This window comes from Tyto alba, unplaced genomic scaffold (assembly GCF_018691265.1).
Source record: "Tyto alba isolate M040663 unplaced genomic scaffold, T.alba_DEE_v4.0 Super-Scaffold_3, whole genome shotgun sequence".
In the NCBI taxonomy this organism is placed as follows: Eukaryota; Metazoa; Chordata; class Aves; order Strigiformes; family Tytonidae; genus Tyto; species Tyto alba.
The window spans coordinates 6,442,076-6,469,872 of record NW_024881304.1 but is presented as its reverse complement, the minus strand read 5'-3'; the positions used below and the strand labels follow the sequence as shown (position 1 = coordinate 6,469,872).

The 27,797-nt window shown below is 48.6% G+C and overlaps 3 protein-coding genes and 1 long non-coding RNA gene across 8 annotated transcripts in view; 1 reads left to right on the top strand and 3 right to left on the bottom strand.

Moving 5' to 3' along the window:
• The window catches only part of NCKIPSD (NCK interacting protein with SH3 domain), a 53,395-nt gene extending 49,878 nt beyond the window's left edge, over positions 1 to 3,517 (bottom strand). For both annotated transcript variants that reach the window (XM_042799580.1, XM_042799582.1), the window contains exon 1: positions 3,283 to 3,517. In XM_042799580.1, the coding sequence (XP_042655514.1) occupies positions 3,283 to 3,453 (171 nt within the window). In that variant the 5' untranslated portion in view covers positions 3,454 to 3,517. The remainder of the gene's footprint in view (positions 1 to 3,282) is intronic.
• A 5,145-nt stretch (positions 3,518 to 8,662) lies between these two features.
• Positions 8,663 to 10,607, top strand: LOC122154044. The gene has a single exon (XM_042799642.1). The coding sequence runs from the start codon at positions 8,877 to 8,879 to the stop codon at positions 9,804 to 9,806; it is 930 nt and encodes a 309-aa protein (XP_042655576.1). The 5' UTR covers positions 8,663 to 8,876; the 3' UTR covers positions 9,807 to 10,607.
• Positions 10,608 to 10,835: 228 nt separating this feature from the next.
• LOC116959520 lies at positions 10,836 to 12,141 on the bottom strand. The gene is made up of 4 exons (XR_004405903.1): positions 12,118 to 12,141; positions 11,808 to 11,923; positions 11,474 to 11,518; positions 10,836 to 11,174 (listed from the first exon to the last, which is right to left on the bottom strand). It is a non-coding gene; the product is annotated as an uncharacterized LOC116959520 (long non-coding RNA).
• Positions 12,142 to 12,721: 580 nt separating this feature from the next.
• The window catches only part of IP6K2 (inositol hexakisphosphate kinase 2), a 50,487-nt gene continuing 35,411 nt past the window's right edge, over positions 12,722 to 27,797 (bottom strand). For 2 of the 4 annotated variants that reach the window (XM_032984322.2, XM_032984319.2), the window contains exons 2-6: positions 19,793 to 20,091; positions 17,408 to 17,630; positions 16,395 to 16,570; positions 14,927 to 15,102; positions 12,722 to 13,506 (exon numbers count right to left, since the gene is read on the bottom strand). In XM_032984322.2, the coding sequence (XP_032840213.1) occupies positions 13,009 to 13,506; positions 14,927 to 15,102; positions 16,395 to 16,570; positions 17,408 to 17,630; positions 19,793 to 19,994 (1,275 nt within the window). In that variant the 5' untranslated portion in view covers positions 19,995 to 20,091 and the 3' untranslated portion in view covers positions 12,722 to 13,008. Of the gene's footprint in view, positions 13,507 to 14,926; positions 15,103 to 16,394; positions 16,571 to 17,407; positions 17,631 to 19,792; positions 20,092 to 25,273; positions 25,379 to 26,444; positions 26,539 to 27,797 lie in introns of all 4 variants that reach the window. The other 2 variants (XM_042799633.1, XM_032984320.2) reach the window with 2 other exon arrangements.

Below are 27,797 nucleotides of genomic sequence, written 5' to 3'. Positions count from 1 at the left end.
AGCTCCAATTTAACCTCCACATTTTTCTGCCACATCATGTAAGCATTAGCACACAGCTGTAGACAAAAGATCAACACCATGCTGATGGGCACCTTTCCATTCAATCAGAGGGCATGGCACTCATGCCGACAGCTTTGCTGCAGCAGCATTTGCCTGGCATGAGGTGTTAGCACCTGTCTCTTGCTCCGTCAATACCTGGGGGCAATTATCCTGCGAGCTGTTACCGACTGGTGCTGCCCTGGGTCCGCGTTTTCACTTCTCAGCAGCAGGACCTGCCAGCCCCTGAGCTCGTTACGGTTTTGCTCACGACCACCCCACCTGCCGCTTGAGACCGCCGCCGCGGGCGTACGGAGCCGGGGTTCAGCCGCGTGCGCGGCTGGCGTTTCGGCAAGCAGCTCGCTCTGCTTGTGGTTCGCAACCTGCCCCCGTTCAGCAGCATGCGGCCCGATCCTTCCCTCTCGCTGCTGGATGGCTTCACTATCTATCCCCAAAATGGCACTCAACTGGAAATGACTCTTAATAACCCAGAAGGGAACTATGGAAGAGTAAAATCAGCAGGAATATCAGCTGAAGTTGGGCATTTCTAATTCATCTAAATTAACTGCACATCATCTGCTGCTTCTGATGCCCTGTCTTAGTCCTAACTTGTTTCTTAGGGGCATGATATGTTCCTAAGAAGGATTTGTTGTTTTTTTCCCCCTTACAACTAACCCTCTTTAAATAGCAACACTGAGCCACAAGGATTTCAGTACAAAATTCTGCCGCATTTGCAACAAGTCGACATCAGCCAAGAATAAGCTTTAAATAATAAATGGGAATTATATTTTCCTCTAGAGAAGCCAAGGCATGAATTTGCCATATGTATGAAAGCTGAGAAAAAGAACCTGAAAATCGAGAGAAGCTCAGAAGAAAGCTAATGCTCCTAATAGTGGATGGCAGTAGCAACAGCAACCCAAGCCTCTCCCGTGAGCATCCTCTCAGCAGCCTGCTGCGAGGGGCTTTCAGGAGATTTGCTGCTGTTGGCTGCGACTGTTGTGCAACCTATTGCTCACCTGGAACCTGACTGCACTGCTAACAAAGCTGAAGGCTTACTTTTACAATGGTGACTCCTGTTGGCCACTCTCTCTCCCTGCTAAGCACACTAATCATTAGCTGTGTTTTTTCTCTGTTGTGATTGGGGCAGCATTAATTGCCTCCCAAATCACTGTCATTAATTAGTCTCAGTGCCCTTATTAAATCAAAACTGGGTGACAAATTGTTTGCGCTCTCATCCCGGACATTCTGCAGTCTCAAGCAAGCTTTCAGATGCCTTCTGCCACGAATAAAAGGGGGCTCTGACTTCAGATCAGCTTTTTGGAGCTGGAAGGATGCAACAGCAGAAAAAGTCACTGACACAGAGCATTACCACAACTGCAGAGCAGCAAATTAGATCCTGCTGCTTTACGCATCATCAGGAAAGTTCTGGTGCTGGAAACTTAACGGCCAAAAAAAGATGAGCGTATGCAGGGAAAGCTCTTCTGTCTCCTGCTATCAGGTCTAAGGCCATTTGGGAAAGTTTACATCTGAACTAGACGACAGCACCCACAAAGTCACCAGCAATGCTGCTTAAACATTAGTGCAATGGACTGTCAGGAGTCAGCCTGGAAGGCTGCAAGCTATCTTAAGGCTACAGCAAAATATAACATAATATAACCTGTGAAATTAATGTAAAGTCAGAGAAGGAATGCTTTTCCGGTAAGATTTTAAAACTGATATGGGCAAGGTGGAGAGATGCAGGAAGGCTGCTCCATAAGGCAGCCTGGGAGAAGGCCCCCACACCTACAGCAGTGAAAGGCATCGTGCCACACAAGCAAACGGAACAGGGGACTGCAGAGAAGAAAGTCATGAGCAGCAGCCTGAAGCAATGCCACCGTGGGGTTTTAAAATCTAGTAGTTTAATAAGGTCTTTGCTCTGTAACTAAATAGCTTAAGGGCTTGTTGATACACACGATGTCCCCTCCTGTCGGGACATTCTGCCAGGCCCCAGATGAGCCCCAGCCTCACAGGCAGGATGGCTCCTGATCCAAGCAGCTGGCAGAAAGACCTGGTGTTGCCGTAACACACACACACTTGTGTCACTGAAGTGTTCTGCAAAGCACACGCCCACACTTACTTACAGGCTGAATTACCGCTAATCAGAAATTCAGCGGCACCTGAAGGAACATCAGCAGCACACTGAAATAAAGGGGGTTGTCACCATTTTTAGCCAGACATTAAAAGGCCCATTTGTACCGTTCACATGCATTTGTGTGCAGTGACCCCTTCACTGACGCAGAGAGTTTGCAGCATGCAGTTCACACAGCTATATCCCGAGGCCCAGAAGTATAAACCCCCATGAATTAGCCTTATATGAAGGACCTATTTTAATTTCAGAAGCCATGTTGTCCCTCAGAAGCCTCCACTAAATAGACCCCTCCAATATAAAGCCATAAGCAACCACCTCCCCACAACACCAGCGCAGGTGCAAGGCTCACACCTGCAGCTGTCACAGACACCCTCCCTCTGATCCCAGTTAGGGCTGCAGCAGGCCACTTGGACTTTCTGTAATTACCAGTATCACTGACTTGCCTGTAATTACTATCATCACAGGCACAAGCAGCTGCTGTGTCTTCTCCCAGCCCCCGGGATGGCACAGCTCTGCTATCAGTGTCACAGCGTGTTGGTGGAAGGAGGACCATCACCCCCTCACTGCCCTTTGTGTGCTGGGGTGCCACACAAATGCAAACCCCCGTGGCTGAACAGCTCACACCGAGGCGGCCCCGAAAGCCCTGCTGACTTACACCAACTGGGGCTGCTAGTTGCGAGTGTCCAGGGTTATCTAGTAATCACGTATGCTCCTGGGGGAGGGGGCTCCCTCTCATCATCTCCCCAAGGCATCACCTAGGCATTTTTCGGTCTTCCTCTCCCAACTGTGCAGGAATGAAGCCAGCCCCTCAGCTCCTAACCTGCAATTCGGTGCCCAGGGGACCCTTACCTTGCCCACCTCCCCTGCATGAAACCGCTCAACTTTCATTTTGCCCCTGACCTGCGGAGCTGCTGCTCCCCAAACACGACACCCACAGAAGATGTCTGCTGCTCCCCTGTAAACTCCCGCCTCTCGACCCCGCTACGAGCACCACGGCCAAACGGCTTCTGTGCGCCCAAGGCCGAGGGAAGAGCCGCCCAGCCCCGGGACCCCCGGCGGTGCAGACGACAGCCGCGCCCCCGCCAGCCCCGGGCCCCGCCCGGCCCGGCCCGGCCCACCTGCAGCCGCTGGAGGTAGGAGGCCGGCGCATAGCCCGTCTCGCCGGAGCCGGCGCGGGTGACGAGCCACCAGTGCTGGTTGCTGCGCTCCAGCAGCAGGAACGTCTCGCCGGCGGCGAAGGGCAGCGAGTTGGGCTCGGCCGAGCGGAAGCTGTACAGGGCCCGGTACATGGCGGCGACACCGGCACCTCCGCCCGCCGCGGCACGGCACGGCACGGCACGGCACGCCCCGCCCCCGACGGGGCCCCGCCCCCCGGGCGTCACCGCGGCGACACGCCCCCACACGAAACCCCGCCTACCGCGCCGTACCGCCCCCTGGCGGCGCGGCGGCACCGCTCCCACCAACGCCGGTTCGCGGCCCCGCCCCGCCCCGCCCCGCCCGGGCGCGCGGGCTGCCGCGCGGCAGGGGGCACCAGCGGCTCGCGCACGGCCGAGTCGTGCGCAGGCCGCGCCCCCCCCCCCCCCCCCCCCCCCGCCCCCCCCCCCGCCCGCCGCGGACGGACCCCCGGGGGGGGCGGGGGGGGCCGGTGTCCCGGGCCCCGGTGTCCCGCCACCCCCACGCCGTTGCCGGGGCCGCTGCTGCCTCCAGGGGGTCGCTGCTCCCACCGGACGCAAGCGCGTCTCTCCCGCCCCCCCAAACTCCTCCCAGCCCAGCCGGGACCCCCCCGAGAAGCCCCCTCCTCTGGCGGTCCCATATTTCACCAAATAGGGCCATTAAGTCCCCAAGGGCCCCGTGGGCCGGCGAGCCCCCACCCCGGGCGCCAAGCTCTGCTCCCCGCCGCCCCTTCCTCCTGCAGAGCACGGCCGTGCCCTGCTCCCCCCGCAACGCCCGGCGTGGAAATAGGGCACGGCCAGAGGAGGCTCCTGACCCACGCTCTGCCCCACGGCGGACACGGTGACCTGGCGTGTGGCCGTGGGGACACGGGTGCGCTGCCCGTCAGGCCAGGAGCGCTCGGAGAGGGCACAGCCGCCCCCAGCCCTGTCCAGCTCTGTGTCTTGACGCCCCGTTCCAAGACAACAACCCTTTGGGCCACCACCCCAAGACCCCTGCGAGCCCCCCGCCCCCGAGGCATCAGCAGCTTCTCTCAGGCCGCTGCTGCCCCGGCCGGGGGGTCTGAGCCCCTCCTGTTGCCCTGGGGAGGTGGGTGGCAGACCCACAGCCCATTGCCCCCCTTCCCCAGCCAGGGCTTTCTCCGTGCTCCCCGAGGGAGAAGAATAATTTTCCACCCGGCAAAGCCATCACCGCAGGACTGACAGCAGCGAGAGGGGGTCTGGTTACAGTGTCCAAGTGGGTTTGGTACACACGCTCCTGCAGACCCCACCACAGAGACACCCCACACCCATCCTGCCCGCCCCTGCCAGCTCGCTGGGACGCAGGGATGGAGGGATGCAGAGATGAAGCAGTCTGCAGGACCCCACTTCCAGCGACAGCGGGGTTTAATTCATCCAGAAACCATCAACAATCAAATCCAGCCAGTGGTTTTACAACAAAAGCCAGGCTTGCGGCTGCCCATGGTCCCTTGTCTGTTCCCAGCACGGCCCCTGCAGCTGCCCAGTTTTCCCAGCGCTGCTGGTGAGGTAATTCTGGCTGAGCCTGGTTACGGTGGCAAGGATGGAGGAGGGACCGGGAGTGAGTGGTTGCCTTGGCTCCCCCGCTGCAGCAGTACCGGGAATCGCCACGGGGAGCTGAAGACGGGCACATTTGGGCTGGAAAGGCCATGGGGCGCTTTGAACGGGAACTGTGAGGTGCAACTGGTGCTGAATCCTTCAGGAGCCTTTCGGGGTCTGGGTTTCATGCCTGGTCATGGTCCTTTCCAGATGCCCAGCAGGGCACGGCGTGACAGAGGGCAAAGGGTGGGCAGCTGGGGAGCAGCACCGCAGGAGGGCAAACCTTCCTGCTTGTGGGATTATTAGTCTTGGTATTACCTGGATCCCCCCCAGCCTTTGGTGCAGCTGCAGTGTTATCCCTGCCTCGGGGTCCACTCACAGCCGTGTCCCCGCTCCAGGTGAGCTCCAGCCACTCCCTGGTGTGAGCCCGGCTCCTGTTTGCGCTGGATAACGGTGCTTTATTTCCGTGAAGTCGGCAGCGCAGGCTGTGCCGGCAGGCAAAGGCAGCTGAGGGGGGTGCAGGCACCCACTTCCCCCACACACGGCAGCAGCACCCCGACCTTGTCCTCTGCTTGGCGCAGGGTGCCGGCTCTGCCAGCCGGCAGATGGGAAGGGGCCTGGATTTCCCCTGAAAGGGCTTCTGCAAACCCTCTTGCACCCAGGTACGATGCACTGGGGGCAAAGAGTCTCTGAAGGAGTTAGGAGCCCAGGATGCATTCCTGCTCCTGAGGAATTGGCTCCAAATTACAAGCACTGGGTGATTTATCTTGGACAGGGAGGGGCAACGAGCAAGGATCCCGCTGCGTCATTTGCGGGTGACTTTTAAAGGCGAACTTGAGACCTCAGATAATAACGCTTGCATCCCTTGCCCTCAGAGCTGTGGGGACCAGGATCGCCATGAGCCCTTGAAGGGCTTGGTGTGTGCACGTCAGCCTCTGCTGAAGCATTGGCAGCCCCCACGCACCCGCTTTCCTCCAGGGCTGTGGAGGGGAAGCATTGCACAACAGCACTCATATGATTTAAACACAAACTTGCCAGCTCCATGTACACTTATATAATTCTGCACCGCCTGGTCGTCAACACATTGCAAAATAGCAGCGGGATCAATCGTTCTACTTTTAGGTATACAAATATTATTGTACTCTCGCCAGCGCTCTCTGGGCGAAAAGTCATACAGGGTGGGAGGTGCTGCGGAACCCCAGCCCCGTAGCTCCGGGGACAGCGCCGTCAGCGCATCCTGTGGGGCCTGTGGGTGTCCATGAGCGGAACAGGGAAGCACTGGGATGTCTCTCAGCCATACCCCTATATCCTGCTGTCCTGGCAGCCCTCCCTCCTGGAAAGCTGAATTAAAAGTCTGTAGATGGGACCCCCTGAACTGGATGCCTCGAGGTCCACCCCCCACCAGCATCAGCCCTGTCACCCTGCAGAGTGGAGCAGGGCCACCTCAGGAGGGGACAGTGCCCCGCCTGCCTCACGGCAGTTACAGGCTGTGTTACAGCCCTGTCTCACTCCTGCAATCTCACGGCAGAACGGGCAGGGTTGGAGCAGCCCCAGCCCCTCCAAAAGCAGTGCCACAAGCCCTCGCCTGCTCCAGGGACGCTGCCAGCAGCTCTGCTGGAAGCTGCTCCGGCCTCCTCCTCTCAGGAAGGAGGTTTGCAGGTGGGAGAGCTGCCCAGGCTGCCGTGGGCCAGTGGCACAGGGCTGCGCTCTGCCTGCTCGCCCACGGCCGGGCCATCTCGCACCGCGGCACACGTGGCAGCTGGGCACTGCCCGGGGTCGGGCGGCTGCGCCGTGGCGGCTGGCCCGCAGGCCCTGCTCCCGTGGGAGATGCGGAGCTGGGCTCGCACACGGGCCGCGGGGACAGGTTTGGGCAGCTCTGCGCCCTGTGCTGCGTGTACGGCCCTGAGCAAGCCAGAGGGGCTAGCGGCCGGGAGCGCACCCCCACATCCAGCCTGCACAGGTCTCACCCCTCCAACTGCATCTGCTCCTTTATGGGAGAAGCCCCCAAACCAGCACGGAAGGGCACTCTGCCAGGCAGGAGCAAACCCTGCTGCTGCCTCTGGCTGGGGACACGGTGCTCCGCACTGAGCCCAAAAACATCAGCGAGGGGCTGCTCTGCCAGCGGCCGCCCCCCCCGCAGAGCCCCATGCAAAGCCGTCGGGGCGGTGGGTGGCTCGGAGACCTGCTCTGCTCTGCCTACACGCGGGGACGGGGTGTCCGCAGGGCTTCTTGCGCAACCCGTCCTGCACAAAGCCCACAGCGGGGCTGGCGGGGGGCCCAGGCCCCTCCTGCGGCCGGGAGGAAGGAGCGGCCTCGTCGCTGCCAACAGCTGTACTTCCAGGAAAGGAAGAAGACAGAAGGTCGGGAGAGTTGAGGGATGGTGGCGGGGGGACCGGGGGGATGCTGCGGGAAGGATTGAGGCGTTGCAGGTTGTGAGGCGAGCAGCACACAGCCTGGCCCGTCCTGCGGCTCTGCTTTGAGAAAACAAGCTCTTTGGCTTGGCGCAGCAGCGCCCTGTTCTTTATTAAGCTCTCCGCTCGCATCCTGACCTGATGAGCCCCTTGCTGGCCCACGCACTCTGCCTGCCGGCACGGCCCCTTCCCGGCTCTCCCCTGCCAGGGCAGCTCTGCAGGCTGCGACGCCGTGCTGCGGGAACAGCCGTTTCAGGGGAATACCGCTTTTTCTACCATCGGCTCAGCTGCCAGGCTCCTTGCCTCACCTTGCCTGTGGGGTAAAACCTGGGTGCAGGCAGAAGGCATTTGCATGGTGAGGGAAGAGGGCGGGGGAACCTGGGGCAAGGTGCTCGGTAGCGGGAGTGCAGGGTGCACTTCAATGTGCAGCACCGTGCCCCGGGCTCCCCATGCCATCCTCCCTGCCCCTGCCGCAGGGCTGCCAGGGCGAAGGAGACACGCTCCCAGGTTCATGGCTCTAACCAAGCCAATGCTGCATTGCCCGACATCACCTTTCTCACATCCTTTCCCCGTTGCACACGTGTCAGCTGGGGAAGAGCTGCGAAGCCAGGGGTTGCCTGGGGTGCAGCGGCAGATCCTGGCCCTGTGGGCTGGAGAAGCTCTCCTGCTTCCCTCTCAAAGAGAGACTGAAAAGACCCTGGGGAGCCAGCGCCACCTGTCATGGCTCGGCCGATGGAGGCATTGTTACGGTGCAAACCCAAGAAAGAAAAGAGGACAGAGCCTATGGCCTCATCCAGAACTGGCAGCCCAGCATGAGGCTGTCTGCCAGTGTCACCCTTTTCTTCCCACACCGTTCATGGAGGGGGGGGCAGGGGCTGTGTCCCTGCTCGCACCCCTCGCCTGAGCGGGAGCCCTGGGCAGGCAGGTGAGGGGTGCCAGGACAGGGATCCCCGCTGGAGGAGCGGGGTGCTTAACATGGTGGGTGCTGGCTCCGGGTACCCCAATGGGGTTTGCTCTGCCCTCACCCAGGCAGCTGAGTCACGGGCTGCAAGTGAAGGCTGGGTGAGAGGTGGCTGCGGGAGGCCCCTTAGCCAGCCCTCATTTCTATATGATTCAATGAGGGCAGCTTCGACCCCAGCAGCTCCCAGCTGGGGACACAAGCCATTCCCAGTGCCCTGTGTGGCCCCAGGCTGGGGCACCGCTGCAGATAGCCAAGTGGCAGCACGGGACCCTCGGCACCCTGTGCCAAGGAGGGATCCATGCGTGGGATGGACAGATGCCCACCCCCAGCCCTGTTACGGCATCACCATAGAAACCAGTTTTATTAGTGTCCAGTTACACAAACTTGATTCTATCACCACTAGAAACGGGCAAAGGCACAGTTGCTCACCCAGGCATACCTGTGGTCCTTGGGGCAGGTCCCTCTGCCCCTGCACACTGGGAGCCCCGTGTCCCCAGCAGGACGTGCCTTGTGTCTTGCTGGTGCCCAAGCACTTTGCAGCCCCGGGGCCATGGGGTGAGCAGGGTGCACCGCTTTCCCTCGGGCAGGTGACACCAGGCCGCTGCCCTACAGGGATGCGGCTGCCTGGCCACAGGGAAATATTTTGCTCTTGTTCCATAAAAGCCATTTGTGTGTCCCTCCCCGCTGTCAGGGACCCAGCTCGGGGGAGGAAGTCAATGGCTACTCAAGAGGCAGAAGCACAGGATGGGGACAGCATGCAGATGGAGGTGTCCTCTCCACCGAGGGGGCCATGGGCTGTCCCTTGCTTCTTCTTGCTCCTGCCCTGCCCAGCCCCAGCGCCAGGTAGGGCCACCTACCAACCTGCCCTGGCAGGTCCACAGAGCCCTGCTCAGCCCCCCATCTCGGTCCCCAGCTCTCAAAGCAGAGCTCAATTCACAGGAGAAGCTGGCGCCACCGCAAGAATGTGTTTTATCTCTGGCCAGCTGACCCGTGACGATTCCTGCCAGCCACCCCAGTTTTGGGCTGGAAGTGACCTATTTACAGGAGGTGAGCTCCCCGTCGGCCCGGAGCCAGCATGGGGTGGTACAGGGGAGGCTGTGGGGAAGCAGGGCTGTGGGCTGCTGCCCCAGTCCCTGCAAAGCCCCCGGCACAGGGCCAGGCCCAGCACAGTGCAACCGCCCTGGGCACTGGCCTGGCTGGGGCCGGGCCGGCAGGAAAAGGTGGGTCCTCTCCGAGCATCAGGAAGCGGCCAGGGAGGAGACCAGACACAGGGGAGCCACAGGGAACAGGGACGTGGGCTCAGCATTGTCTTCCACGGAGCGGAGGCAGAGCGGGGTGTCGCTGCCGGGGCACAGGCTGCCCCAGCTCCCGTCCCGGCTGCAGTGGTGCCTCTGCGGGGGCTCAGTGCTCCCCGAGACAGACTGAGGAGCCAGCCTGGTTGTCCCTTGCCCCTGTTCCTGCCAGCACGGCCAGTGCTAGCAGGGAGCTTACTGCCCAGGGAGGACCAGAGCTGCGGGGAGCCATGCTCAGAGCACGCACAGTGAGGGCAGAATTCATCCCCAGAAGGGGAAGCGCTTTCCGCAGAGGCAGAAGCACGGCTTCCCACAGTTCACACACGCCAGAACTTGCTGGATGTTTTCTCTCACAGGGGCACGGAGGGTGGGCTGCTTCCAGCCCTGGCCAGAAGGGACATCTCCAGAGCATCTGCCTCCAAGGTCAGCTTGGTGCCACCTACCAGCAGCAGCCCGGCTCCGCTGGAAGAAAAACAAGAACAGAAAAGCCCTCGAGTCTTGTCCCCAGCCCAGCTACTGTTCTCCTGTTATTCCATCATTCCATCCTTTGCCATGCCCGGACAGGCAGGTGACTCCCACGCCCCTCAGCAACCACAGACACCCTCCCAGACCCATAACCTGCTCAGCCCAGTCCTGTCCTCCGAAAGCCCAAGCGCCGGGGTGACAGGCAGCATGGCCAGTTGCAGGCCGGGGCTGCGGGAGCCCCACTCCCACCCCAGCAAGTCCCAGGCTGGCAGTTACACAATTGCCTTTCCACAAGCACAAGGAACTGCTTGGAGAGATTTGTGCAGAACAGCATGGAAGCAAAACAAACCTGTTCTTGAACTTTGAAAGATATGTCATTCGAGGGACTTGCCATATGGGTCACCCCCTCCTTTACCCCTGAGATCATGGTTTGGGCCAAGATGCCTGGGGTTTAGATCAAGGTGCAGGTGAGGATTTTTCCTCCTGAGATTCTGCTTTCTCAGCTGTTAAAGCAACTAATAAAGAATGTCATCTCTGTCCCTGCCTCCCCCTTCACTGCTGCAGGCCCAGGAAGCTCCCAACCACTTTCTTGTTGCTTTGCAACACTGGCACAGCCTCTGCTAATCCTCAGACAATATTGGCAAAAGGATTTTAGCAGCATTGGCCAGGGTCTGGGAGGGCCAGGTTTGGCCCCCTGCCATCCTACTGCAGCACCAGTTCCACCTGGAGTTTTATTATTATTATATATGCACCCTCCACTGCTCCAAGTCTGGCTGCTGACACCAAACTGGGCTGAGAGGAGGTCTAGACCCAAGCTTACACTGCTGGCAGCATTTTTAAGAGGGCAGCTCCCTGCCTGTACCCAGTGCCCCGTCTGCAGGCAGCAAAACAAAGAGGACTTGTTCTGGAGGCAGCTTGCATCAAAGCAAATGCGATTGTTCTCATCGGATTTTATGAATTCCCTCCAGAGTTCCTACGTAACACAAATACATTAGAGGACTTTATCCCTGCTAATTTCAGACTACAAAGTCAAACGGTGTATCAGATGAATCTGCACAGGCAGGCTTATTCACATGCAGTGCCAGTGATAGGAGATGGTAGGGTAGCGCCAGCCAAGAGGCTCGTCATTAGCTCATTAGCAGAGGGCATTGCATCCTAAGCAGGAGAACAGAAAAGGAAACATCACCTTGCAGCCGCAGCCCCTCTCCCTGTGCCCAGCCCTGACTCACACCCCTGGCACAGGTCGGGGACAGCAGGCAGGGACCCTGACCGCTGCCCGAAGCATCTCCCATCGAAAGTGCCAAGAACAAAACAGCCCCATCCACCCCACGAGGCTTTTCGTAGCCACTGCCAGGGCAGCTCCAGGACAGCGCACGGGGCCCTCGAAAGCTGCACCCAGCACCCGAGACTCGTGAGGCAGCAACAAATGGCAAGTTCAGGATGGACAAACCTACCTCATGGGAAAATCCCCCCTGTGCAGACATAGAAGAGCGAGGTGGCTGCAAGATGTGAACACACATGTTTAGTGCTGACATCAGTTTGTGCCCAAACACTATGGAACAAATGAAAAAAGCAACCACTAACTAATGTTGTAAGAGCAAAGGTAAAAAACCTCTTCAAAAAGTACAAAAGAGCACAGGACAGCCATCAGAGACTTTGATCAGGAGAACTTGATAGCAACAGCCGGGGAATATGAAACTAAAGCTGCAACTAAAGCTGCAAGACTATAGCCGATTGAAGAGGGTGACCTTCCACCAGCGGATCTGCAGCCTTCCAGCCACATCTCACCTCTGCTCCCCTTGGCACACCTGCGGGAAGCCAAGGGATGGGGGAGACGATCCTGGCATCACCCGCCTCCCCAAACTCTTCATTTCTGCATGAACTTGCTGCTTTATCCTGGGCAACTGGAACAAGCAACATCCCCACACTTACCTCAGGACTTCCACACCCAGTTTTCTTTCGCACTATCACAATGACTTACAAGACTCACAAGAGCAGAATTCATTTATCTAACAATGGTTTGATAAATATATGTTCCTTTTAAAAGAAGAAAGTGGTTTGGAGTTACTCTTATTTCAGTTATTCACTGTCCTCTCACCTTCTGACACTTCCCTTCCTGTCTGTTTGTCCCAAGTAAGCTTTTAAGCTGCTTAGGATACCTTTTCAGGCTCTGCAGCTCTCCTCTAGTCGCTGCCACTGCAACTAATCCTGTAGGAGTTTCTTACGCATGTTTTGGCTCAGCTTAGATTAAAAAAACGTCAAAAGCTCTCTAGAAATGGGTTACACAGAAAGAAATCTAGTTTACAATATCCTGAAACAGGAAAGAGGTGGTTGGGAGATTTCAGGAGACAAGTTCTCACTTATCAAAGTCACATTGTTCTGGCTAGAAGGGATCTCGGGAAGTGTCTCATCCAAATTTCTGCTGTTTGGTCCCTCTGAGCCATCTCTTCCCCCACCTACACGAGCCCTACTGCCTCGGCCTCTCCTCTTAGGGCCCGTGCTGCAGCCCCAGCCAGGCTGGTGGCTCTGCCGGACTTGCTCATCAATCCTAACTAACAGGAGACCCAGCAGACGTGCTAATCCACACGTGGTCTCACTGGGCAGGTGAGCCTTGCTGCTTGTACACTGCTGCTGCATTTACACCACCAGAAAGATATGAGCTTCATCGCTTCCTCAGTCCCTAGCAACAACAGAAGCATCACTTACAATGAACAAAAAGAGTTTTATTGGAACATATACACACAGGGATAACAGAGGTATCTGAGTAATCAAATATGGAATGTTTAAGAAAGTTAAAATAAATAAGGATACCAAGTTTTGCCAGTGCTAGGTCCAGCACCAATATAAGTAAATGCCCTCTGAACAAGTCTGACTCTGATGGGACCATCCCTGCAGAGCCTGTAAAGATTCCTACCACCAGAAAGTGGCCAATAATTTTGGAATACAAAGAGTCACAATAGTGCTTTCTACTGATGTGCATTCACTTTTTTTATTCACTACTTTCGTCTCTTATTTCTTTAATAATATCTATTAAATTCTGAAGTCCAAAAACATAACCCGTGTCTTGGCCCTCATGTACCACACTATCTTCTCCATAGTACTTGCAGGTTGTGTGGGCAAAGTCTATCATACGGACATCCACAGTACTAGCAGTTGGTTTGTAGGCATATGCTCCTGCTGACTCATCTGAAGACTCCTCTGAAAGGTCCTCTAAGTCCTCTGGGTCCGAGTCGACAGCGACTTCCTGTCTTTCCTTTCCATCATAAATGATCAGCAAGGAGCTTGAATAGAAGCGGTAAGACTCCTGTTTCTCTAGGACAGACTTGAGTTCAGTCAGTTTTTTAATTACAGATTCAAAGAGTTCCCTGCGCAGGTATTTGCCGTTATGAAAGAACTGGTAAAGTGCTTCTTTAAATCCTTGGACTGAGAGTTTTCTTCCGTGGTATTTATTCATGAACATCAGCTGGCCAGTGCCTGCCTGGTAGACCTGCATATACAAACACACACAAGACGAGAAAAGGAATAGTTAAAATTGCTGGTAATACCAACTCAGCCTTGAAGAACAAAAAAAAAAAAAAAAAAAAGAGACATGCTACAGAAAGCTTTTACAAGATGACATACTACTCTCTTAAAGTTGCTCTCACACAGTTACAGAAACTGCTAACAACAACAGATCCAGCAGTGTCTGTGCAACTCAGAGACACAGAGGAAATGGAAAATTTCTTCAGTTTAGATTTGAGCTTTTCCACCAGGAAAGTAAGAATGAGGAGTTTAAGTGAGATTAGGAAAGCTGCAGCCAAGATCTCGAAAGTCAAGCTGCAACTTGTACCACAGCCACTCATTCAGCTCACTACCTGCCTCTGCTCACGGCGTACCAGTTGATTCCCAGAATGCTGAGCTCTAACCAACTGCAAACACTCCTGTGTAAGACTAAGGTGTGCCCCATAATCCTCTGTACTTAAAGAAGTCAGAGGTGCTCCTGTAGGAAGACTCCTTCCTATAGGAGAGTCGTCTGTACACCACACAGCTTGATAATGCCTCAACATCTGGGACAAGTTAGGACTGCAGGTGCCTCCAAAGTTCATCCTTGTTTTCCAGCAGAGGTCCATACTGGAAAATGAACCATGTGCAGGCCCCGCTCAAATCCCAGCACACTGTGGTTAGAAATGCAGCTCCCACAATTCCACTTCTGCCTTGTGCTTTTCTCCGAAGTTAAACAGTGAGCTGAACACCAAACATGCCAATAATCATGATGTGGAACAAGTCCTAGCAAACACTGCTGGCATTCCTGGAATCTACTGGATGGGAGGAGAGAGGCTTCGGAAAAGACTCAAATACAAACAAGTTGTTCCTCATTTGTTACTGTAGGAATACAGAAACAAGTAAACAAAAAACTCAGGTGAAAGTCCACACAACTCTATCTCCTTATTTGACCACGAGACTTATCACATTTACCAAGCCACTTCTTGTCTGCACTTTGCAACAAGTCTACGTTAAGCAGTGAAAGGTTTGTGGCTTTTAAAAGTCTACAAGACAGAACTGATTGCTTCTAATATTCTGGCAAATTTCCAAATGCTTTTTTCAAAATGAATGTACTGGCAAACCCTCTCCTACACTATCCTGAAAGGTTAATCAAATCAGTATTTTTATTACACAGTTTTGAACTCCTGCTATTATGCAGGAGACTGTTTTTATGCTCAAAGAATGCATTCACTGATGTGGAGCATGTGCTGCAGGTTGCTCCTGCAGATGCTGCCACCTTCAACTAGTGATACATAAAAGCCTCATTCCCCTCACTGAAGGAAATGAAGCACAGCAACACATGGGATGACTAGATAAGCCAAAAACCCCACTAACAGAAATGAGTGCAAGTTTGTTGCCCTACACATAATTAATATTCCTCTCACCTGCATGCCACAAACTCGGACTCCAATAACAGCTGAAGTACTCTGCTGACACTTGCGAATCTGATTAGCCTTCTTTTCTTCTGACGCATCATCTCCATGCTGTCGGGTTCCCATCTTAAGGTCCAACACACATGGTACTTCGTATCGAGATGTTAGGTTTTCCAACAAAATGAATTCTGATTAGTTAAGGAACAAGCCTCACAATGAGGAATACAGGTTTTAAAACCATTATCACAGATTTTATAGTGCCACAGTCTTGACTTTAAGCATGCCCAGTATATAGCAGCCTATCAAAAACAACAGTTACATGAAGTTGGCATAAAGCAGAGTGGATAGCTAGTTCTAGTTTCACTGGTCTCTAGACAAGACAGGTAAATTTCCACAGTAAGCGGAAAAAAAGGCAACCAGGGTCCTATAGAAATATAAACCGGCAGTTGTCTTGGAATTATGAAGTATTTCCTGCCTAGCAAGAGGCATTTTTTTTTTTTCAGAAAATTAAGATTTTGGGTGCTTTAGTCACCGTTCAAAAAACAGTGAGGCATTTTCACACCACCTCTGTGACACAAGTTAAAAAGCACTTCAGAACATCTGTAGTAATACTGTCCCAGAGATAACGCGTACTTTTACTTAGGTAACTTATCTAAAATAATCTACAATGAAGTGGTGAGGATATTGGCCATGAAAAGCTTTTTATCGTTTTGAAGTTTATTAGTCAAGAGATTTTTCTAGTAATCCATTCACAAACTCCTCACACATGAGGAATTTGTTTACCTAAGTATAAAGGTATTAATATTTTTGCAGGGTGTATCTGTTGCATCCAAGCCTGCATACAGTAACATCCTTCTTCCACAGAACGCACAGGGGGGAGATGTTTGCCTATGGTTCCATAGCACAAAAGCAGTGTGCTTCAGCTTTCATTGATTCAGTCAGTTTTTGCATTTCTCACGCTCCAATCCTACATGACAGTTTATATTCAGCCTTTCTTTATCAAAAAGGCTCTCTCCAAAGAGACTACTAGAGGACAACTCCAGGCAGTGGGATATCCTATATACCTAAAAAGTTGCTGAAAAGGGTAAGATGACACTAGTTTTTAAGATCACCAATATCAAAACAGTAATAGAAAATGACAGAACTGTTCTTCTTTGAAAACTTTCATTAGTAAATAGTTTTTGTGGAAGATTCCAAACACAGTATGCTGTAAAACCTGATCACTAAAACTAATCCACAATTTGTAGATCTGAATTAAATTATCTGAAGTCCTAGCCTAGCTCCTTTATGGCATGCTGGAAAAGCCCATGTTCTGGAAAGTGCTGGCAATTCCTTCAAAGTCACCAAATAAATCAAAGCTTCAGAGAGTCTCTCTGGATGGCAGTTAAGCCTGCTCTGTACATTTATTTGGCACGTTCAAGAAATAAAAAGCAGAGCCCTACTCATTCCATTGTTATGAGGTATTTTCAGGAAAGGATACTATATTGATTCCGGTGTTTTGCATTTTCCTTCATCCGCTGTAACTGCTGCTGGTGACATTTCATGCTCCAAGGATTATGGTGTTTAAACTGCGAACTGACATTTCCTTTCTTCTCTACAGTATAATACAAGACTTCAGATTTTTTCAGCCACTCAAATTCTTCCTCCAATTTATGACTAGAAAACAGAACAAAGCAGCAAATTAGAGGTTAAGTAGAAAAATAAGCACTTTAAAGGGGTTGTCAGTGGATTTAACTTTACAAACTATTTTGCTCACCTTCGCTGACAGCTAGCATGACCTTTATTTTGCTTTCTGTACAAGTAAACAAGTTGCCCATCAGCAATATTTCAACCTTTATAAAGCTACTTCCATATTAATATTAATTAGCATATAGCCAAATACGTTAAAAAATATGCAGTAATTCTACTTATATACTCTTTATCTGTGTGTATTACTTCCATAGAAGTAATGCAAGAAGCAGTGATATGCTTTAAGATTTATCCTTTGCTAAGGTCACTGTTCTTAGCACAATACATCACAGCCCACAGTTTACTGTGGGCACAATTAACATAAATGAGTAAGGGGAAAAATGTCACTAAAAGGGATAAAGCAGGATTCCTACAGAGGCATGTCATACATAGTAACACTGGTTGAGTGTTTTGTGTTTTTTTGGTTTGGTTTGTTTGTTTGTTTTTTTTTAAACAACTATTGTGCTTTTGCAGGTGGGCTTGTTTTTTTGCAGAAGCTCCAAAAATAACATTGGGAAACCTTTTTCAATTGACCACAGGGAAAAAAAAAAGACTCAACATGCTACTGGGCCGATAACATAATAAAATCACTACTGAACCTGTCCGCACTGAAGAGGTCAGGAAAAACAAAGGAAACGAGAGAAGAGAAAATGAAAGTTAGAGTTCTAGAGAATTCTCTGGAATTCTGGAGACCAGATCCTAATTTGACAGCAAAAAATGTTATGCTTCAGCACTCTGCATTCCAGTTCCCCATATCAAACCTACCTTTTCATTTTTTCCTCTTTCCTGTGCTGTCGGACCCATTCCTTAGATATCTTCTCATTTTCTAACAACATTGTCTTTTTGTTAGTCCATCGCAACAGCTTGCTTTTGGGTTCACAGTCAGAATTATCTAAGTTTTCTAAGTTATCATGGTCCCCATTTAATGGATACGCTATTAGACATAAGTTTCCATCTTCATCCTCTTCAAAGCTCACTGACACCACACCTGAAGAAAGAAAGGACACAGACAGTTATGAATTGCTGAAGTAACAAGCAAGCCTTTTAGAACACATGATTTTACACTAAGAATATAGCAACTTTTGTTTTTTTTCTCTTACCCTGGTCCTTAGTTTTTATCTTGCCACAGGCCAAACCTCATCTGCCAACCTAACAAATATCAAAAGACCTGGACAAAAATGACACCTCACAAAAGACAATTTATCATATTGACAAAACAATGATACAAAAGGTTATTTTCTCTCTCTGATGCAGTCACATAAGAATCAAATAATAACAGGACACAATTTCAATTAATAAAAGTTTTTATTAATTTAAAAAAAACCTGACTGGTCTGACCCTAAGTGAGATGTAAAACATTTGTTAACATCTTGCAGTGAAAAGTGACCTGCACAAAAACCCAAACCTCACACCAAAAGCTTTAAGTTTTGCATGACAGCAAAGCAAAAAGCATTTATCCAAACAAGATTTGGTTAATAGATCCCCAGGGGAAAGGAAAGATTTGCAAGTAGAGCAAAACAAGGAAAATGTCACATTACAACAGAAACTAGTCCAAAAGCTTCCACTTAGAATCACCACGTTTAATTATACATTTTCTTATCCTTTTTGGAATATATTTTATTGATATTGGTTATGCAGCAATCTGGTGAAATAACAAAAAAGCAATACAAAACAAATCTGTTTGTGGTACAGAAACATGGTGAACCTTGAAAGCATATTTTTTTTTCTCATTCTCCCCTCAAAAATCTCTACAGCACTGCATTGCATTTTAAGAGTCTTAGTGGAGCGCTCTGACAGAGATGCACTCAATGCTACATTAGCAAGTTTCAGTGGTTAAGGAAGAAGCAGTAACAATTGTCTGAATTGCTTTTAATTTTATTTTCCAGTCCTCTCTCCTTATTCTCAAATCAATCAGTCTGCACAGTTCTTGCAGCTCATCACTAGGCCAGAGGGGAGAAGTCTCGGCGAGAGATTGGCACTTCTGAGCTGGGCAGGCGGCTCCGAGACCTGCAGTAGCTGGGGCAGGGAGCGCAGCAGCTCTGCCTGACAGTCCTGCTGCCACAAAGGAAAGGACAACAGGAAAAAAGGGGGAGCCAGCTAGCAAATGGCCTTTGGCTTTATCCTGGAAAAAATAACAGAGATGGACCAAGTGAGGCCCCTTACCCCTACATTCCACCCCACGCTCCCCAAAAAGCCACATACACTAGTACAATTGTTCTATCACATTTTGAGAAGTATCATTCAAAGATCACATTTTCTTCCAGTCCAACAGAACTTGTAGTTAGATGTGTCAAAAAGTCTCTGTAAGCATGCAGGGAGTATTAACTTTGAAACATCTCCTCTGAAGTCTTCTGCCAGTTTCTCAAACAGTATGCAAAACTTTGCCACCCTTATGCTTGTTAAAATTAATGTGCTTTAAAAAGCAACTCCATTTAAAAAGGTGTTTCAGACGTATTATTTGTTAATCACCAGGCAGCAGTTGATGGAATAGTGAAGAAAAAGAAAAGTGTTTCTGTTAACTAGTGCAATTCTTAGGAGAACTGGAATTTCCACTCCTACATAACATCTGACTCAGCCTCATCATGGCTACTTGATCCTTGCCTACCTAAATGCCATGAATTTTCATTTCCTTAATGGCAGAAACAACACTACAAATATTCAACAAGACACCTTACTGGTATGTATTTATTGTGATCAAAATGAGAGCCAGAGCAGAAGTCAAAAAACAAGAGAGACCACAACTAAGCTTACACAAAACACTGTCAACAAATTTTACCAGATCCTTGTAAACAAACATTAAACAAGTGGCAGGAAAAAAAAAAAGTGTAGAAATCCACAAAAAAAAAAAAGCAGAGAATTACTGAAAACATTCACAAGCTGTTAGCTACTTACCTGTGCCTAAGGGAGATACATGGGCTATCACCAGCAGAGCTGCTCTACTCTAATGCTGTTAGTCAGCCCAAACACCAACTTGGCAAGCATTTCCACCCTGCATCTCCACAGCCTGCCTCAGACAACATCAAAATACATGAAAAGAAAACCCTAAAATCTCTTCCACACCGAAGAGATTTCAGAGATAACAGAGAGCACAGCACACTTGTATTGACAGAAAGAAAAAGCCCAACCCCATCCCAAGGTTTGGCAACTTACCCTCATATTGCGGAGTGAATTTACGCATTTCTGTTGGGAGAGTCTCATAGAACTGGTGTTCCCTCTGAATAAGGGGTTTACAGATGGTCTTGTCATTAAACCGGAGGACACAGGAGTGTCCTCCAACCTGGTGGACAAAAGGCTCGAGCAGGACTCCCTTGGAATAGTGCTCCACTTCCATAGCTCCAAATGCTGGGCTCATCCTTGTAGCACATTAGACAGAAGGCGGCGACAGTAGTGAAGGCAGTTCAGAGCCAGAAGCCTCCGAGACCTGAAGCTGTTTATTCCGATTTAACAGTCTGTTAAAACAAACACAAGAAAGCGCCGGGCCGTCAGTCTCCCTGCACGCTGAGGCCTGGGTGAACGAGGCCGAGAGCCGCTGCCGCGAAGGCTCCGCCGCGCCGGGGGGAGCGGAGCGGAGCGGAACGGAGCCGCTCGCTGCAGGGACGCGGCCGACTGCGGGCCGGCGCGGGCCGCAGCCAGGCAGACACGCCGCGGACACGCCCCTCGGCGCGCCGCAGCCAATGGGAGCCCCCGGGGGCGGGGCGGGCAGCCTCGCGGGGCGCTCGCCCCGCCCACCCCGGCCGCGCATGCGGCTCGGCAGCGCTGGGCAGAGGGCGAGCTGCGATAAACTCCCGGGTTTTCTGTTTTTTAAGTTAAAAATACTGATGGTAAGCCCCGGCAAGTCCTACTGTAAGTTGCGCCTAACGCCCTCCAGCGTCCGTTCAGAGCCAGACGCATCAGCGTTCCCAACGATCCCTGCCCCCCCGCGCTGATGGTTAACGGCACACACCCCAGGCCAGAGAAATTTGTCATTAAAACCAAGTTTACAATTCCTCCCTTCCAGACTACGGCCAGCATTACAGAAACCTGCCGAGGTCCAGGCTGAACACTTATTTCACCGGTTTACTCAGCACAACATGTCAGATATTTTAAATACTATGTAGATGCTAACTTTTCAGACGAAAACCAATGCTAATAAGCCATTTTCTGGTAACTTCTTTTTGTATAAATGCAGCAGAAGGCGAAGTGTTTTGTACCATCCATCTGCATCCAAAGGACCTGCTAATGTACCCCTGTGACTACACACTGCTCAGTTCTGGACAGTCTCCAGTTTCATGCAACTTACACTTCAATACACAATTGAAGGAGCAAAGCTAAAAAACAAACCATGACTGTCTTTACCTTCCAGTAAATTTTTAAGTTGAGTTGCTCTAATTTTAGATCTGAGCTTTAATGATTAACTTTTTGAAACTAAAAACAACCTCGTACTTATTTTGGCTCAAGATCATTACACGAACAATAATGCACTTAATTCAAAGAGACTACAAAGTGTTCTAGGTCACAGGTCTATTTTTATTTGTCCTCCTTAGATATTTAACAGCTTTACAGTAACTGGAAAAGCAGAGACCTGTGGGCTTAAAGCAGCAGCACTAACAGAACTACAGACACCGACAGCATGCCCTGTACATAAGGGCATTAATTGAATTAAACAACTAAACTGTTTAAAGAAACAACATATCGATCAATTGAACTCCAGCTCCTGGAATGTTTACCTGCACCTAAGGATAACAGATCAATTCTTTCCCGAGCCTTAGCTGACAAAAAAGTTGGTTGTTTTTTTTTTTTTTAAGTGAATTATTTAGTACAGAAAATAACAATCAGGCCCTCTCTCCAAGAATATGTTAAATTTACTCTGGAATAGTACTTCATAGAAACAATACTCTCTTCTGATATTCTATTTATATTTTAACATTACAGCAAAACCAGTAAACTTTCCATGTCCATTTGTACCACTTTCCTAGTATTTTTCGCAATGCAGCTGCTGCATCCCCAGAGAAGTTTCTCCTCTGCTGTGACAACTTGGTGACATGAAGACACACAGGTAAAACCCTCTCAGTTCCACCCAGGACACAAGCCATTTCCAGCAACCTATTTAACTACAACCAAGCTGAGCACCACTGTGGAGCCCAGGCAGCATCAAAGCCGCGTGCCCTGGCCTGACCTCGAGCAGCGGGCAGCACAACCCGTCCCCGCAGCTGCCGCCGTCGGAAGGTGGCACTGCTACTGCTTTGGAGCCACAGATCTGCTCCCCACAGCACCACCCACTCCACGCAGGGCCATGCTACTCCTCACGTAAGACTTGACTGTAAATTGGCTTACCAGCAGGTATGTAACATACTTCCACCTTTCATCAAACACACACCTAGCAAGCCACATCAGCACTCGGGTAAGCTCTGACTGAGAGTTCCTTCCATTTCCTATTAGAGAAATTTTAAGTCTGTGTTTGTATAATGTACCAGTAATGTTGCATGTCTCGAGTTTTCGTCAGGGTTTCCCAGAGCCAACAATACCTCCAGTATTCTGGAATTTCCCAGGGAAAGCCAGAAGAGTGCCAGCTTTCACTGGGAGGCACAGTTACATACGTACATGACCTTGTGGTGACAGAGCTTTACACTGGCACAGCCACTTTTAACAGCATCACAGCACAGCAGCATTACAAGAGCCACTCTTTCCAAGACAACATTACCATCCTGTGGCCGCCTTCCTAATTACCCCCCTGTAGAGACACTGATTGGCAGGTGCAGCAATTGAAACTAATAAAGTACCTTGCAACATCCCTTAACCTCAAACACCTAGTTAGTCCTAGTCCTACTGCATCAGAGCTGCATCAGGAGCTAAGCCTTGTAGATGTTTACACTACAGAAATAACTCTCTAGCAAAAAGCACCTCCAACACAGACAATGCCCAACAGCTTGTTTACCCAACACATCTTCAGGGAGCTCATTAGTGGCAGCTCAACTTGTTTGCTTTCATATATGCCCAAGTGGTCTGGCCAATACTTGCACATGGTGTACCACAATCACTCAACAATGGAATTGCCAAGCACGGTTGGACAGGACCATGCACGCTACTTTACTGTTTCCTGACAAAATAAGATCTGGCAGAACATCACACTGTGTAACTTCCCATTGGAGGGATAACAAAACAAGTTTTTTATAGCTCTGATATTATAAAAGTATCAGTTATGAAATATTTAGGCAGGGTTGGGTTTTTTTTTAAGAGAGAAATGTTAGAAACATCTATACCTAGTCAAACAGCGTACCCAGTCTGCATAACCACAAGGCAAATGCAAGTCTACCAGAGATAAAGGCGGAAACTCACACCAGTAAAGATGAGTTTACTGTGCCCACATTACTGAGCTCTCCTTCAGTTTTTATCTTCCAAAACCACAGCACAACTCCCACAGGTGCTGTCTCTACTATGAGATTTTTGTAGTATGTGTGCCTGCTGAAAAAGCTGTATTAATACAACTATGCAGTATAAAACTGCGTGCAAGAGCACTGCTACAGTGTCAGCAAGGAGTTCCTTGCTATAAAACCTTTAACCAAGTTCCTCAATTGTGCAAAACAATTCACTGCCTTCTTATAAACCTATAATGCATGTATGATTTGAACAGAGCAACAGTGCTCAAGAAGGCAGCAACAAGCCCACACAATCTTGTCAATAATTTAGATTTTAATGAATACAGGTTTTAGTTTGCACTTTGAACAATTAATATCTTTTAGCCTTTCGAGATAAGAATAATTGTTCATTTTCATCCAATGAAGTTCTTACTTGCAAAAAATTCTGGGTGAGATCTTAAGTGTTTTTTCGCTGCATGCTTTAACATTACCACTACAATCAGGATTTGTTTGTCATTTTGGCTCTACTTAATATCACTAATCTTGCCACTTAGATTAACAATAGGACCTGGAGCACAATTGTTATGCCCATCAGAAATGCTCTGCTCCATTTCATTTATAAATACCTTACTTCCATAGACAACCTCACAAGTACGTCAAATTTGTTGCACTTTCCCAGAAATAAACACTTTGACCCAAGACCAACAGCTTCTAGTGGCAGTGATGTTGACCAGCATAAACACAATGCAGTTCTTCACTGCTGTTCCTCTGATCCTACACCCGATTTGTTTTCAATGCTCTTGAGCAAGACAGAGCACAGAACAGATGTTTTTAGGCAGTTTTCCCAGATACCAAATACAGGCTCAGTGTACCCTACCCTTTCCCTCCCACGTGCTTCTAAGTGCCTCTGGCCAAGATCTTTCTTTCAAAGGACACATCAGCCAAAAAACGCAGATGTACTATTCTTTCACGTGTCAAGCATTTTAAGAGAAAAATCTGACATAACATGGAAGCAAATAAAAACTCGTCTAGACACAACAACAACAGCTTGAGCAATGTCATTCTTACAGTAAGCAGCGAAAGATGTTTAAAACCCAAAATTGTAAAAGAAAAGTGGCATGTACAGACATCTTATTCACGTGTGACAATGACTGTCAGAAGAATACCATGATGAACTCATGTATTCAGACTTTTAATATTAATCTCAGGTGATGGCATTCTTTGGAAGGCATTTCATGTTATTACAGATTCTTGACTTAGTCCCACATGTAATTGCATTAACGAACAGTGCACATCCTCTGGAGAGCGCATCTCTCAACTAAGCAGCAGCTCCTTCCTTCATAACAATCTCAAAAAATAACACATCTTTCCAAAACTTTGTAATAGTATAATTACTGATGCAGAGCTGCCCTTCTAACCAATCTGTTAAAACTGTGTTCTTCTCAAGTGTAGACTTTTACTTTGGGTGATCAAAACTGTATTTCCAAATAGCTGTAAATCAGCTTTATAGTAACAGTAAGACAAAGCTTTCTGCCTGTCCTTTTTTCAGTTCACTGGGTAGTGCAAAGAGGAAGCCAACAGGGTAGCTACCTGTAGAGCAGAGCTGCTGAAAGATGCTATAACTCTGCTGAACCAAAGCTAAGCCCCTTCCCAAGGTTCCCAGGAAACAGAGGAACAGCACGGCCAGCCGTGGAGGAAAAAAAAAAATTGTATCTGTAACCTATTAGAGAAGTCAAAGAGAAAGCTGCTTCAACCCAAAGAATACTCAGGAAGAAATGAATACCAGCTGAGAAAGGACATAGGAAGATGCAAGTATCAATGTGGAAAGTGCACTGCAAGATTGTGAGAGACCACCACCTGTTTTGTGCACAAAACTGAAAACATACCTCAGGTCTGAGTTGATAAGTCATTACAACGCTCAAAGAGAACGACCCTTCATAACTAAAGCAGGACAAACACACTTTAAGAACCTACAATACACCTATCAAACTGGAATAGCAACAGGAATTTTATAAGTCCTTATGTGACCAAACTACATGTTCTGTTACAAGTATGGTTACTTTACGAATAGCAAGGTACATTTCTTGAATTCAAGAATACGAAATAAAAAGCAGAGGATGCAACGTGAGAGTATTAAAAACATTAAATATGTTAGACATGCTCAGGCTCAAAGTTCTTGCACAACTTGGGATTCATTTTGATGAACACATATACCATTCCTCTACATGTAACACTATTTTATTAACAAATTTGCCCAGTCTACCCAGCCTGGTAAGGAATTGCTTCTAACATTCACCATAGTTGCTGCTTGGCTCATGAACTGAAGTTCCTCTGCTGTGTTCTGCTCCAGAAGTTCTTGAGACTAGAATGGAAATACTCAAATCCTCTAGTGTCCAGTCAGCTGGAAATACAAAATTACATTTTTAAAGATGAACTACATATAGATTAGGGAGGAAACCCTGTACAATGTTTTTAATTCTTAAAGGAAAAAAAAGACCTCTGCACTAATTTACCACACCTGTTTTAATAGATTCCTAAATTTAAGGATGAACTATACATCTAAATATAATTCAAGTCCCATACTAGGATAGTTTTGAAACCTTTTGTATCTTCAACAGTAACAATTTAACTAAGTTTACGCAACAAAGGCTATAGTTTCTAACTTTTTATCTCATCAAGGTAGAAACACAGAACCTGCATAATAATGTGCTCACGTGAACTCTACGGTTTTGGAAAAGGCCTTAAGAGCGGACTTAAATTCTGCATGATTACAGGAAGCAAACACTTATTTTATTCTGATAACTAATTTTAAGGAAAAAGTTTATCTTCAATACAAGAATGTATTGACATTGTCGATTCTCAGCTTTTTTTTTCTTTGTAAACAAAACAATGTCCCCTAAACAGCAAGTAATGCAAATTTAATACAGCAGACTTAATAGCTTTCAACATCATGGGGGGAAGAGGGGCAGTGCCACAACAGAGGAAGACATCACACAGGTATGCATATTGCTTTTTAGTTGTCTTACTTCTTTTCCCTAAATGCAAGAACAAAATATGACGAGGTAGCAACATGCTGTAGGTCTTTGCAACATTCGCTAACAAATTTGGCTAGTGTCTGGAAATACCCAGACCTGTAAGATATTTCAGAAAACTACTCTATTGAGCATACTTTCAAAGAAAGACTAGAGTGGAGGAAAAAAATCCTTTTGCATTAAGTATAAACTTTAAACCAAGTGGTTGTGATAGCAAATAAAGAATGCTGAGCTGTAAGTTTCCACAGCAGTCAAGGTTGTTTAAGCTCTTCTACAGCAAATCAATGTAACCGTCATTAAGCTATCTCCACATGCCTTGTACTCAGACATGAGTAAGCATGAGGTTTTGTAAAAATATTCAGCAGGAACACTTGCAAATCCAGTAGTAAAATACCAACTCCTCTACACCTACATATTGAGACTACACATGCATACCTTTTCCAAGCAGAAATACTTTTGCTATAGCCTTCATGGGTAAATCATGACGGTGATGAGAGTCAGGCACTGTAGTGATTAGTCTATCAGCCACCTACAGATACAAAAAGCCAAAAAAGAGCACATTCTTCATGTTGAGTGTAGGGTGCCTGGACTAGACCAATTAAAAAAAAAAACACCCGTTCTTGTTAGAAATGCTGATACAGTGTAGTTTTCTCTTTTTTTCTTCCCTGTCCTCATTAAATGTCTGGTAACGGCAGAACCACATTGCTATCAATTGGAAAAATTAAAAAAAAACCTTATCAGATAAAAAGGAAAAAAGATTTCCTTGAATGAATTTACTTAATCACACAAACCAGAATGAATCTAGGAACCCACAATAACACACGAACTCATGCACAAAGTTGCTACAAAACACTTGCAGAACTCTTTGGGCACGTGACAGAGCTAACTGGATAGCAGTCTTGGCCCATCAAGGTAGAACTAGTCCTATTTTTACCATTAGACTGCAAAAAAGAGATTCCCACCAAGAAAGAATGCATGTTTATTACTGGGTGGAAAGTATCAATTCGTCAGTTCCATAAAGCAAAGCAACAGCCCTTGCCACCCTCCACACTAGTTACAGGAACTCCCTGTATCAAGATGTATACGTTTTTCCTACTTTATTATTGGAGGAATTTGACAATAAAATTGAACAACATCCACTTGCATTAGATCTTAAGAAAATTTTATGCTCTGTGCCAAAGCTCATCTATCACTGGCACATGACAAGCCAAACACTGCTGAAATAGTCCTTAGGTTTTTTTTAAAAAAAGTTCCAAAATTTTTTGTAAACATTTAACAGTTTATTATCCCTTCAAAACCATTAAATCATTTTTTAAAAATTCTAGGCAGTTTAAAACTCCAGGAAAACATCCTGAAATGCCCCAGCTTCTTCTGAGAACATCAGGTCAGGTATGTCATACCTAAAGGTACTATTCCTCTACGTCTTTTTTCTCCCCTTCACTGAAAGGAGGAAGGACACTCCAACACTGGCTACAATGGCAAAGGACTCCCAAGTGCTACCTTCAAGACCGTGTTCTGTTACGGACTTCTCAAGAGTATAAACCAGTAGCCCTAGAGTACTTCTTTTGTAAAAAGAGCATGAGGCCTCTTCTACTCAGTAAGAATTTTGACTGTAATACAGAAATGAAAGACTATGCACCGAGATGCTGAAAAACACATAGAAAGATGCACTCCTTCAGCACAAAGCTATTTTTTTAAAACTAGCAACATGTTCTTTTACTTGCTAAACATGGAGTTCCAGTTTTGTCTTCCTTTAAATATAACCCAAACACAGTAGTAGTTACTATG

Bases quoted from the DNA above. Each gene is read 5' to 3' on its own strand.
- LOC122154044 (XM_042799642.1), top strand. From the start codon at position 8,877: ATGCGGCTGCCTGGCCACAGGGAAATATTTTGCTCTTGTTCCATAAAA.